Source organism: Tachypleus tridentatus, chromosome 6 (assembly GCF_004210375.1).
Source record: "Tachypleus tridentatus isolate NWPU-2018 chromosome 6, ASM421037v1, whole genome shotgun sequence".
NCBI classification, from domain to species: domain Eukaryota; kingdom Metazoa; phylum Arthropoda; class Merostomata; order Xiphosura; family Limulidae; genus Tachypleus; species Tachypleus tridentatus.
In genome coordinates, this window is record NC_134830.1 from 133671325 (window position 1) to 133685315 (window position 13991).

The 13991-nt window shown below is 33.3% G+C and overlaps 1 protein-coding gene and 1 long non-coding RNA gene across 14 annotated transcripts in view; one reads left to right on the plus strand and one right to left on the minus strand.

Moving 5' to 3' along the window:
* The window catches only part of LOC143253710 (uncharacterized), a 57508-nt gene that overhangs the window by 15744 nt on the left and 27773 nt on the right, over positions 1–13991 (minus strand). For 4 of the 13 annotated variants that reach the window (XM_076507986.1, XM_076507984.1, XM_076507985.1 and 1 more), the window contains 3 exons: positions 5794–5905; positions 1889–1982; positions 639–693 (listed from right to left, as the gene is read on the minus strand). In XM_076507986.1, the coding sequence (XP_076364101.1) occupies positions 639–693; positions 1889–1982; positions 5794–5905 (261 nt within the window). Of the gene's footprint in view, positions 1–638; positions 694–1888; positions 1983–3447; positions 3467–5793; positions 5906–6017; positions 7080–10613; positions 10890–13991 lie in introns of those variants that run through there. The other 9 variants (XM_076507989.1, XM_076507995.1, XM_076507992.1 and 6 more) reach the window with 9 other exon arrangements.
* On the plus strand, positions 11038–13961 carry LOC143253716 (uncharacterized). The gene is made up of 2 exons (XR_013029812.1): positions 11038–11277; positions 13249–13961. It is a non-coding gene; the product is annotated as an uncharacterized LOC143253716 (long non-coding RNA).

Sequence of the window (13991 nt, forward strand, 5' to 3'; positions counted from 1 at the left end):
AAATATATAAAGATCCACAGACAACAAGGTATTTCTGAAATTAAGAATTTGTTTCAAAGCGTACATGGATAAGCCACAAAAAATGTTAGCTCAAAAAAAAGGTATTAATTCTTTTCCACTCAGTTAACTATTCAAGATAAGCTAAAAAAACCTGCTAAACTATTTTGTTCAAATAGGACAAGTTCTAGAACTTAACAGGTTTCTACACCCTGTATGCCTGATAGTAGAATAACCTAAATTTAGATAGTAATACTCATTACTTCATTTTGTACTAATACTTGGCTGATATTAACTGTTTTTATTATATTTTATTTTTGAGCATGGCTTCGTTCAAGTCTAATAAAATTTCTGTAACTAATACTTGAATTGAGTATGTATATGATGTTGCATATCATGAATGTTATTTATGCTTGACCAAAAACATATTTTTCACAGATTAATTATCTGTAATGTTATAAATACTTCTTTTACACTCAGTTGAAAAATAAAACATTTTTTAAAATATTTATTAAATTTTATAAAATAAGTCACAATCATGTTATGAACAATTTATCATGCTTTAATAACTGCATAAATTAAAGAGGCACAGAAGTGATAGAAGAAAAAATGAATATTAACTCTAGTTAAAACCTACTTACCTGTAAGCTTCCGAAGAGGTTCAAAGTGTGGATACAGATGTAAAGTTGCGTTCCCCTTACATATAATAGATACACAAGTAGTTTTATTACACAAACACTGCAATTAATATCAAACATATAACAGCAAGGTGACAGGAGTCAGTTTCTTTGTTTTAAAAATTTAACTCAGTGAATAATAACAGATAGTCAAGGAAACACAACATACTTTTTGACGGAATGTTGGTATATCTTTTTCAGACCAATGTTTGTTTGAAATATGTAACATGTTCCACCACCAATAAAATTTTCCTTATGTTTATAAATTGTTTTTTGCCTACCTATTATAATATTAGCATAATGTGCTTCCTTACTCAAGTATTCAGTGAATAGGTGAAACTACATATCACAAAATTACAGTAAATTTTCAAGTAAAACACCTGTACTACAATGAAGACAGATTACTGTACAGGAGTCTATCTTCATTGTTTCCATTTTATTTTAAGCTTTAAAGATAATTCATGATAGAAAGTAGTAGATTGAACTTGTGTCTGGAAATCAGATGATAAACCTGTGTTGCCAAGTAATTAGTAGCAGCAGATGGACATATTTGTCTGACATATTTACAAGGTCACACAATGACTATTCCTAACTTTAAATCAGAGTACTAGAGTAATGGTATAGATAGTTATTAGTACCCATCACCTTGGGATGTTCTAAATGAACAGTGGTTTATGACTTTTATACTTATAATGCAATAATGGCTCTAAAGTGCAGAGCAATATTTCACTGAAAAGGGAAAAACCATAGATCCTTATATTTATAATCTGGTACACCATCTACTAAACCAAAATTTAAAAATAATAAAAAGTTATCTTGCAATTAAATATTTTAAATGTGACTGATTACATTCTAATTCAACTTGCAATTACAAAATTATTGCAGAAGTGGAAGAACTATTTTGTTTTTGTAGTACACAAACATTTATCATATGTTATGTAATTTAGTGAAACGTGAAAAACAAACAGGAAATGCTGAACATAAAACTGTCCACATGTTGACTAGGAAACACTTAGAAGAAAATGTAGTGAAACTTGTATGAATATACTAACATTTACTGCAGTTATAAATTAGTGGAGCTTGCATGAACATAAGGAATATTTCATTGTTTACAGTTACTGCAAATATCGAAACTGGTGCTACTTTATTACCATAATCTCTGAAAAGTTTGTATTTAACATAACTGGTGTTAATTACGAATAATATACACTTACAGTCAGAGATTCCCGTTTTCTTCCACTTGTAACAATAGTGAAACCTTGAGTTTCTATGGCAACACCTGTTTTCTGTACATGTTCTTCTATGTACCTAAAGAAATAAATATGCAAGATATTATTAATATAATATTCCAAAAGCTTATGAAATCTGACATTTTTTTCTACCCGAAATTTAAATACGAATTTAAATGAACGAGAGAGAATATAATGAAAAGCAATGATCTTATACTTCTGTTTATTAATACAGAAACTAAGGTTTAAATTACTTTACGATACTCAGAATTACTGAATGTTTTTTGTTTCATCTAATTAACTATTGTTTAAAAATGTTACTTTATACTACAAAATCATTAACACCTTGACCATGCATTTCAGTCGAATGAGTAATACATACATCGCCATCTAGTGACCACATCATAAATAAACGCATAATTAAAAATATGTACTTCTTAATAATTTAAGAAATTCCAAAAACAAATCAATACAAATAGCCCTTACTTCACAGTAATATATATCAAATATCTCAATGACTTACTTTTGGGTTTATGTTATAAAAGTAATCCAAAATAGAAACCCCAATTTTTTTAATGTTTTTTTTCCAAAATGAAAACCACAACGGAATAAGATTCATCACTTTTTCTCCTCTACGTGAAATATATAAGCTGTATTCTTAAAGAAATTATAAATTGTACGTTTTAATTATCCGTGTCCTAAACTACATTCCAGCAAACTTTGTAATAATGCAGGGTTTCAAGCATACAGGAAACTTGCTACGACCTAAACAAACCCTTCTGTAATTACAACAAATAATGATGGAGAAGTCACTCTGGAAAACTCGTCAAACAGGAAACTATAAAGCTCAAAATTAACTTCTCAAATCACAAGAAGCTTGAGTTCATTAGTAAAAGAAGACAAAAAAACAAACTTTAGCTTCTCCTGATAAATCTACCCAATAGAGTTAATAAAGTTTAGGTTCCTCCCAGCTCTATTTTTACAGCAAAGGAAGTCTAACAAGTACACGTTCTGAGCGAACTCCAGTAAATGTGAACCCTTTGTAGGTCTTCTTTTACAGGGCTGGATGAACATTATAGCGACATTTGGAAAAGTGTGCTACGAAACCACGAACAGTAGTTTGAAATATACCGAATATTAAAAGCACAGGGATATAATTGCTATATCTGTCAGGGCTCGAGGCAGATTCTATTCTCAGCCAATGACACAAATGTCATAAACATCTTAATTGAGCATAACGATAAACCGTTCATTCGTATACGTCATTAGCATTACGCCATATTTGTTCAGTTGTATTGTCGCCATACTCTGACAGGGAGATAAAACAATATTATCCAGAGAAACAACTTTTAAAATTTATTCTGGTGGAGCACGAACCAAATTGATATAAACCAATCCATCTCCTATTAAACAATACGTCTTGGTAAAAACTTAAAAGTCGAGCAAAAACTGGCGAAAGCCTGTAATTCATCTCCTCATTTCGTGAGTTCAAATTCGAAACTAATAAATCTGGTAACGACAAAATTAGAAGTACCATTACTTACTTGTTACTGTGAATTGTAGATTCGGCTGTTAGCTTTTCCTGTTGAACGATATAATGGCAAAGATATTTATCGATTTAAATTATTGCCACGTTAAGCTGATTATCTAAATTATCTTAATAAAACGCTGAGCGTGGTTCCGAACCACCTCCTGGTATTAATAAACATTTAGTACCATCTGCAACAAACACCAGGTCAAACCCCGCCCCCTTAAATCATTTGACAAATGACCCCTTAAAGTGAAACAGATACGCCCTCTATAAATACGATAGTGACAGCATACCTTTTCACAAGTTTACAAACTGCTGTAGTTTATAGAATCCAGAAAAAGAACGAGAATAAAATACCATAATTTCAATGTCTTTAAAAATAAATTATCTAAAAATGCCCTATGTTTAAACATTAACTGTTGGTACGCTCAACCTATGACGTAGTTTCAAGCACCACATGTTGATAACAGAAGTTTTTACCGTAGTTATAGCACCTCTAAACTGTCAACCACAGATTCCAAACGTCACGTAGAACGAGAAGTCTTCAATGGCTAAAATTTTGAGAAATACGCAGGCGATAGATATGATAGAATTCTGTTCTTCGATAAAAAAAAAAACCAAAGAAAACGAATCAATAAATGTGCATTAATATATTTGATTAAGGATTATGATATAATAGGTAGGCAAACAACGATTTATAAAAATAAGGAAAGGTCCTACTGATGAGGTAACACTACGTGTTCTGATAGAATGTATGTTTTACCATAAAAAACAAACAACGTTCCCTTATGCTTACAAATTATTGTTTGTCTACCTACTACTGTGTGCTAACATCAAATTCGAAAATGTGATTTTACTGGTAATAAACTATCACTGTCTTCTAGCGGTATCAAGTTCATTGGTATACAAGTTTGGTTTCTTTGAATTTTTGCACAAAGTCAAACCAGGGTTATTTGCACTAGCCGTCCTTAATTTGGCAATGTAAGACTGCAGAGAAAGCAGCTAGTCATCACCATCCATCGCCAAATCTTGGGCTGCTATTTTACCAACGAACAGTGGGATTTGACTAACTTTATAACGCCCCCACGGATGAAAGGACGAGCATGTTTGGTGGGAGGGGTATTCGAACCCGTGACTTTCAGATTGCAAGTCGAGTGCCATAACCACCTGGCCAGGCTGGGCCCAGGTGTGTCGGTAATTGTACAATTTACCACTGCATGACATTAATACCAGATGATTCCTAACCACGTGATAACTGGGCAAGTACACCTACTTATTTAACATAAACGTCAAAGCTATAAATTTTAGGATTAATCACGGAATATATAAAAGTCATCTCTTCATTTTCGGTTACATAATAGATCTTTCTGCTAATCGACGGGTTATTTTCACCTGGACTGTCGATAGAGAAAAACAATCACGAAAAGGGTTGGGCAAAGATGCCTGAAAATTATTTCGGGCATAAAAACCTCATTGTTTTGTCAGTATATTTGTTTCAGCATACCAGTGTTTTATGATCCTTCGTTTGTCAAAAGTACTTATTTTGTTATAATCACAATTCGCAGACTAACAGAAATACAAAATGAAAAGTTTGAAGATTACTAGGGGATTTAAGCTCATCCACTCATCAACGGTATCCCCTCAAAAAAACATTTTCAATATATATAAATACATTTGTCAGTAAATGAACTTACCAGTGTGGAAACAGTACACATAATTAATTATGAATAACATATAAAGGTGGTTTAAAATAATTGTCACAATCAGAAACCCGTAAAACATACGCGGTAAAATTACCTTTTTGTAAGAATGGCCTATATCTGATTACGAGATAACAGCAGGTTATGTACGTTCTTTTCTCTTAGTTGGGCCCAGTTTACCATACTTAATATTAACAGTAAATAAACTTATGTTATTATAAAACTTAACGTCAGCTCTTTTATTTAAAAAAACAACTTTAATAATATTTTAATACGTTGAACAAAATGTACTTTAAAGTATATTTGCACTCGCAATTTGTTTGCACCCGTCAGAAGTACTTGCACATGCGTATTTAGATACCAAGGTTCGCGCGCATTTTTTGGACAGACGAAACTGAACAGATGATTTGTTGCTCTTCGGGCAGATCAAAAGATATTTGATGTTAAAATAAAACAAAATCCTTCAATGTCATCAAAATACTTCGACAATAAAAAGTGCATAAAGCTATAAGAATTATGGACGATACAACAGTGTCAAAATAATAAATCAAAACGTTCTTAACGTCTTATGAAATCCAAATATAAATCAACATTCTCGTTCTTCTCATTTATATTTCGTAAATACATAAATAACAAAGTTGTTGGTAATCCACACATACCAGTTAATGAAGGAACTTTTTCCAGCAGAATGGTTGCCTATAAGCATAACATTTATTTTCTTTCGAGGCGCTAAGAGGTTTAGGCCTACACTCTTGGCTATCCGAATGAGCCCTGAAAGAAAAATGATTTTTAGTTTTCGATAACTTTGAATAATCAAAACTTTAAATAAAACTTTAAGATATGCAACAAATCACTACATATTTTAATTTTACGAATAACAAACCTTTCACTTTTCACAGTGAAAGACTGGAGTAAAATCTTGACTTAGGTTTAAGTACTGGTCACTCCTTTGTTTACTGACGTCAAAAGAGGGCAAAACAGTGTTATGGAACTAACAAGAAGAGGCAGTTTATGAATGTTTAAAAGATGTTAACTAAGGTCAAATAATACCATATTTGCACTAACCACAACTCTTTCTTTGCGTTTTTGTTATGGGCAAAAACTACATAAATGTATTCTGCCAACCAAAAATATCGACACTCGATTTTTAGCGTCATAAGCCGGCAGACTTCTGCCGAGCCACTAGGTGGCCAAAACTAGTGGCCAAAAAGTTTTGACGCACCACACTATTCGTTACTGCTTCACCAATAAAGTAATTGAAGTTATGAATTTAATACAAATAGAAAAAAAATGCTACATTACTACGGCAAAATTAGGCATTTTACTATAAACAGTAATTCCTGACACTTTCCGCTTCAGTTTACCCGATCGCCAACTTTCATCTTTTCAAGTAACCAATTGAAATCGGTTTTGTTAAATTTTTGATAAGAACAAATTTAGTTTAGCAGGAAACATTACTCCCACAAATTTCCGTCAAAGTATATCCACCAACTAAGGTCACGCACACTACTAAAAATATCCAGTCTGGATATACAGGGTGGCCCGTAAGTCCCAACCTATCCATATGTTATAATGTTATATTCAATTACGCATGTATTATAAATTTGTTTCTTTTTTTTCAGAGAAATATGGCCGATGTAAGTCTATTTACACTTGAAGAGCGTATTGTGACAAGTACGTGGATACTTATTATGCAGCGAGAATGACAGCACATGGATACATATGATATTTGGATGGGTATGGACTTACGGGCCACCCAGTACAGAAGCATGCAACCAGTATGGCCACTACCGCATTTACTTCAAACTCAGCTAGTTCTACAGGCAGGCATAAGCGCGCAGTTATTTCGCGCGCATGCACACATTTACACGAAGGCTATTGCACTAGACGTCCCTAATATCGAACTGAGCAGTGTTTCTCAAACGGCGTGCCTTGACGCTGACCAAGTTGTACCGCGTATTTCTACATTTCATGAGTAATTTCATTGGTTGGACTCGTTAGTCATGATTTTAAAAGTAAGAAAAAAAAATCAAAACTCTTCGAATAGCTATAAGCACTATCGAGCCTCTACGTGAAGCGAAGCAGGCACAAAGTTCCCACTAATTACTGACATACAGAACGGCACTGTGTACGTTTTTACATATATAATGTAAAATTATAAAATACATGTTTTACTATATTTTTTGGTCTGCCTTACTATTTCAAGCAAGATTTAGTGTGTCGATGGTCAGATAACGTCGCGAAACACTAGACTAGAGGGAAGGCGGTTGATCAACAACACTCTTGTGCTATTCCTGCATGACAGAACAGTGGTATTTGATCGCCACACTTATAACGCGCCCATAAGTCTAAAGTGCCAAGCGCACATACTACTACTATTTGAAAAATGTAAAAAATACAAGTTAAGAAAGTAGGGGTTCTCATGGTAACTTGACGAAACTGTAATAGTAAGAGGTTTATTGTGAACCCATAAACTCAACGAACATGTGCTACTTCAGCACGAACTTTCTAAGGGCACAAAAGGTGGAGAAAATACTACCTTGAATATGAAATACAAATAAAGTTTTCTCCCCAGAACATAAAATACGTATACGAAAGAACATGTGAAATAATAATTTTAGCTCCAGAATAAACGGTTGACTTATGATTAAATAAGTAGTTATTTGACTTGTAATTTTTTAAGTTACAGTTAAAGGTTTATGCCATTCGCTTTAGTTATATTTATTAGTTTAATTCTGTTTATAATTATTATACTTAACTGAGTCGTGAGGACCTGGACACCTGTCGAAGTAACATAGCTCAGGGCTCAACATTAATTAATCCTTTCGTAACACTCAAGTTAGCCACCAATATCAGTATTTACTAGTCGAACCTTTCACACACTTTTATAGTAGACAAATGGATTCAGTATGTTTGAGACACTTTAAATATTTGTTATCAAAATAAAAGTAGTTGATATGAATCAGTTATTTAAACATGTTTCAAATGTAAACATAAAACACGTTTTACTACAAAGTCGAGTTACAGTTTAATATAACGTTTAAGGACAACAAAGGACCTACTGATCTATCTTGGAAGACACGAAATGTGTAGTTACAGTAAGATACTGTAGTTGAGGGTTTTATGTTTCTTTTATATTTAAAACCTATTATTCAATGCATTCGTTTATTTGTATTACAGCAAAGCCACATTGGGCTATCTGGTGTGACCACTGTGGGGAATTGTATCCCGCATTTTAACGTTGTAAGTCCGTAGATTTACTGCTTACTCACGGAGATATACTCAACAAATATTTGTATACACTCTTAGGAAATAATCTCTAAGATATATATATATATATATATATATAATTCCATTTTTCATTGTCAGCGATATTAAAGCACGTAAGCATCACCCACGTTTCTCTGTATACTAATTTAACTCGCACATCATTTGAATAAACTAACTACACAAATTTCAATGAAAATTGGTAAAAGAGTTCATTTGGAACCTCGCTTGAGTCATCTTCAGGTTAACGTAAACACAAGAAGGTGGAAACCGTTGTTCAGTACTTCATTTTAATTAACGTGCTAATACCCGTACCAACCGTCTTAAGAATACATTTTTGCTTCAAGTGGGTTTCTCGCCATCACGAGAGTAAAGAAGAGATGGATGAATCTATTCAACGTCTCGCTTTTTCTATTTCTTGTATGTATGCATTATCTTATATGGTTGTGAAACGACTGTGACAATTTTTGTACTTTATTTTGACTTTTCCTTCATGTGTACATACAACTTATTTTTTGCAAAAAATGGCAGAGTGATTATCTAGTTTTATTTTGACGAACTGTGAAATCAGAAACAAATTTTAAATATTACATATTTTTTCCAGAAAAAAAATACACCATGATTAAAAATTAATTTTAAATGATCACTGCCAGGGTCAAAAACCTGTGTAACTTACAATTATAAAATGCACTGAAAAGCTACACACAATATTTTGTGACACGCTCACTTTCTTGGTTGTTTTAGCATAACTAAAGTAAACAAAGTGCCAATGTACTTTCCACATCTAATCTCAAATTTAAAAGTTTAATTAATGACATATTTTTACTTTATTCCACCCCAACTATGGAGTGGAATTACATTTGTTAACCATACGCTTCTATCCTTCAAAACATTATGTGATAGAATTTGTTTGTTTTTGAATTTCGCACAAAGCTACTCGAGGGCTATCTGTGCTAGCCGTCCCTAATTTAGCAATGTAAGACTAGAGGGAAGGCAGCTAGTCATCACCACCTACCGCCAACTCTTGGGCTACTCTTTTACCAACGAATAGTGGGATTGACCGTGCTTTATAACGCCCCTACGGCTGAAAGGGCGAGCATGTTTGGCGCGACGGGAATGCAAACCCGCAACCCTCAGATTACGAGTCGCACGCCTTAACACGCTTGGCCATGCCAGGCCCATGTGATAGAAATGGCACGTATCTGTTGGCATGTAAACAAATGGGAACACAATACTCAGCGTTCTACATTTAAACTGTATTGATAGTAATAAGAGTTAAAACAAAGCCCGCACACTTTACTGCAGCAAAACACAAGTTTATTTTTAGAGCATTCTGCATTTGTTGTCCCTAATTTTTAAGTGGTAAAGGCTGGTGGAAAAGCAGTTTGTCAATACCACCCAGTCAACTCTTGGGCCATTCTTTACCATTAAAACAACAACAATATTTGTTATATAATGTGTAATATACACGTATATATAATTGTGATACTAAAATATTTAAATTCACGGTATAAATGGCGCAACATGCAAATTCAAGCGACTGGACAACTAAAAATAATTATATTCTTTTGTCGTTTAACATTAAAAGTAGCTGTTAATTACCGTTATATAAGGGAAACACATTCATGATATATTCATTAAAATGCAGAAAGTAGTTATATCTGTTTTTACATTTTGCTGTGTCCACTGCATTTGACCAACACACTATGGTATAAGTAACCGCAAGAATATCTGTGACGTACTTATCTATATACGTAATAACTTAGACTCAAATGGAAAAATTAGTTTATAATTATTCGTACACAGAATTATAAGAGTAGCTAGACTGCCGGATAGTGGTGTCAGTGTTATAACTTTACTGTACAAGTTGAGAATACATCCGAATAGCGTGTATAGCCACAAATTATGGCAGAGGTGTCGCTAGACATTGGAACATGACCCGATTCGACCTGACAGTGCACCAATATCCATTTGCTGTATCGAAAAATTACGATAGAAAATAAAAGTCAATATCATAGTGAAGTACCGAAATTTCCCGTATCCATGGGCCCATTTCCCGCATTTTTTAAAGCCCCTATCGACGCCTCTGGAACCACGTTTGTTTGTTTTATGAAACGATAATCGTGAATGATCTCTTAAGTTAAAAGCTGAATTTTCTTTTCCGTGTCGGTTTCACCACTAAGAACAGACAAAAAACAAACAGAAAACTTACATTCCTGTGAAAAATGACAGCAAACCTAAACCTGACGACTTGAAGGTAAAAATCAAGACGTAATCGGGCAAATCCAAAGAAGCGTTGCTACAGGGGTGATGATTATCTCTACATGGGATTAATATCTTGTAACAATATGAACGACTAACTTAACGTTTATTCAATCAACTCGCGACCAACTTATATATCGACAAAAGCCACAGAGAGACAATAATAATACTGGACAGAATACTTCATAGAATCTTCACGTCAGGACGGAGGAATTATGCAGGTGTGGCCACTCCGGGAAGCGGCGTCGCACACCCTGTCTCCATCATACACTTCCGTAGCTGCGTCCGCTAATTCCGTGATAAGAGCCTTTAGGCACCGGAAACCACCTTATCACTACAGGACAGAACTAAGACAGGACGAGGAAGCTCTGCCAGTATGGCGGAAAACAGCTACGTTTTATATTTTGAATAAGGAACACACGAATCCAGATCATCCTGCGACTAAGAAAGTTTTAACATAAATAATTTGTATGTGGAATTTCCACTTCGCTACCTATAAAGAATGAGCTTGATGCAATTGCACACCACTCTTGGCACAGTTTCACGGGTAAACCTGTACACGTTGAACTGGCAGTGTCACTTCCGAGAAAAAGGGATCACATAAAGTAAGATAGGTAATTGCACATTTTACAACTATAGTACAGGTTTCTGTCTACACCTTCCATGAGTGGATTACCAGAAGCTAGTAAAACGTGTTATAAAAATGTTTAGGTATTTTACCTATTTTTGTTCATTGTCATTCCATAAAGTCTAACTACTACAAAATTTACAGGTGTTGAAAAAAGCCCAAAAATACTACTATAGAGCTTTGTCACTGAATATAAAAATATAGTGCTTAGATGGTGTTTCTTTTTTAGACCCACAAATATAGTGCTTAGATGGTGTTTCTTTTTTAGACCCACAAATATAGTCAGTAAGTTCACCACTGAAATATAAAATCACACTGAGCAGCTACAGAAGAAACATCTTCAGGTTAGTGACAATAAAGTTGCTTTACTTCCCATCCACATATATTTGTATAATACAGAGATAACAAATATATATGGTGTCTTTTAGTTTCCTTTAACACACCCAATATTGGTTTTGAAGAATATATAGCACTTATGCCACTGGTTTGTTCTGAATTATTCACAAGATAAGTTTTGTTTGTTTAGATTTAAGCACAAAGTTACACAATGGGCTATGTGTGCTGTGTCCACCAGGGGTATCAAAACCTGCTTTTTAGCAGTGTGAGTCTGCAGACATACAGCTATGCCACAGGAGGTCAACAAGTTATTTAACATACCAAAAAAAATTAAGCCTAATTTACCATTTCATTCAGAATGTACCAGTGGGTTAAGATTGCTTACATTTCTTTTCAGTACATTAAATGGCAAATGAGAAAACAAGATGAGTTTTTTTTATTGCATTTGTATGGTATCTGCTTGCTGTTTCTAGTTATCTTTAACTCACTGGTCAAATTATTGTTATAAATAGAACTGTTGCCACTGTTTTACTGGCATTCCTCAGAAAAAGGAAAATGAAACCAGCATAACACAGTCATGTCTGCTGAGTAACAGAGAAGTCATTAGTAGCATTACAAGTTTATAGGATCACACTAATTAATATTACAAAATTAGCTATCACACTGGCTCAAAAGAAGACAAAGTTACTGACACATTTTTTTGGTCTATGTGAAAATTATTAAAATAAACGAGTTCACAAGTTTCCAGTTAATTTAAATACCCAATAATTAGGATTATTGGTACCAGATGGTGTAAAATATATAGCTTAAAAGTATTACAGTGAATAGGTAAAATAATGAATACAAGAATACCAAAAAATAATTTTAAATAATATAAATATAGTGGAAACATGTACTTCTTAACTAATGGATTTAACCTTTTCTTATGTTGAGATATTTCTCTCTGTAGAATATTTTGAAAGTTTAGATGAGACAGCCATTTGAGCTTTTAATGTCAGTCCATAAATGTGCAATTGGATTTTCCTATCAGGGATGTGAAATATTTGAAAAATATTCTGAGAGAAATTGCTGAAAAAAGTTTTTAAAAATCTACTTATCTCTTCCCAAGAACATACAGACAAAAACTTACTTTAATTTTACAATTTTTCTTTTATTTAACAGTGAACATAATCAATATAGTGTTGGCTCAGTTTTTCCAGGAGTGGACTATAACTGCATCTCAGGCAGTTTTTTACATATATTTGGCCATGTATTTATGACTTTTTAACACCTAGTTAGTTTCATAATGCAACATATACAAAAAGTAATTATACATTAATAATGTTTCAATATTTATCACAAAACAATATAAAGTATCTCAGTTTTTATCATGTTACACATTACTCCTAGAGAAAACATACTTCACTGATTTTCTCCTGTAGACTATATCACTGTAGTAATATTGTTGGATTTATTTAAATACATTTTCTTTTGTTCTGTGAGGGAATTAGAGGTCATGAACTAAAGGGATAGGTGTATTTGTTTACATAAGTCTGTTATGAGGTTTAGAGATAACACTTTTGTATGTAGTGGGACTTGCACAAGAGTGCCTAGTAATTTACTCAAATTGTTTTTCTTGTAGAGAACGTAGAAAGATTTAAAACGTTTAGACTATTCTGGAAATAGGGTCCAATGAAGATGAATCTGTCAATGTCTTAAAACCATCATGAATCAGTCAACACTTGAAATTACTAATAAGCAGTGTAGGGAATAGTGTAAACATAAAAACAAACACAATATACAGCTTATACATGTATATGCCTATTGTATAAAATGTGGTTTATTTAACATATTTGAAATACTCAAGTAACTGAAATATTGCCATTATAATGAATAACTAAAGTTAATTCAGGTCTGGGCTGGGTTGTTTAGTGATTAGGGATGCGTATCCTTGTGATTCAAGGGTAAAGGTTTGATTTGTGTTACCAAAGGTGCCCACTCTTTCAATTACAGGGCATTATGTTTTCTTTTTGTTTTTTGAATTATGGTAAAGCCGTTGTATACGTAGATATGTACAAGTCTATCTGCCACTGACCCTAATTTTAAAAGGCCAACTGAAGGGAAGCTAACTGGTTTGCAGTACCCATTACAAGCTCTTGGGCTACCTTAGTTTTAAATAAAATATTAATTTATTGTTTCTTTTGCACTGTATTATGTTTCCGATTTACAATTGAATAAGTGTATCTTTTAAAGTTGAATAACATGTGAAATTACTCTAACATGTGTTACATTGTAATTTATTTACAACGTGTAATTTTTTCTGTCGTGTTAAGTAAATTATGAATTTACTTTGTTTACATTTCTTGTGTGTTTTGTTCATAACAC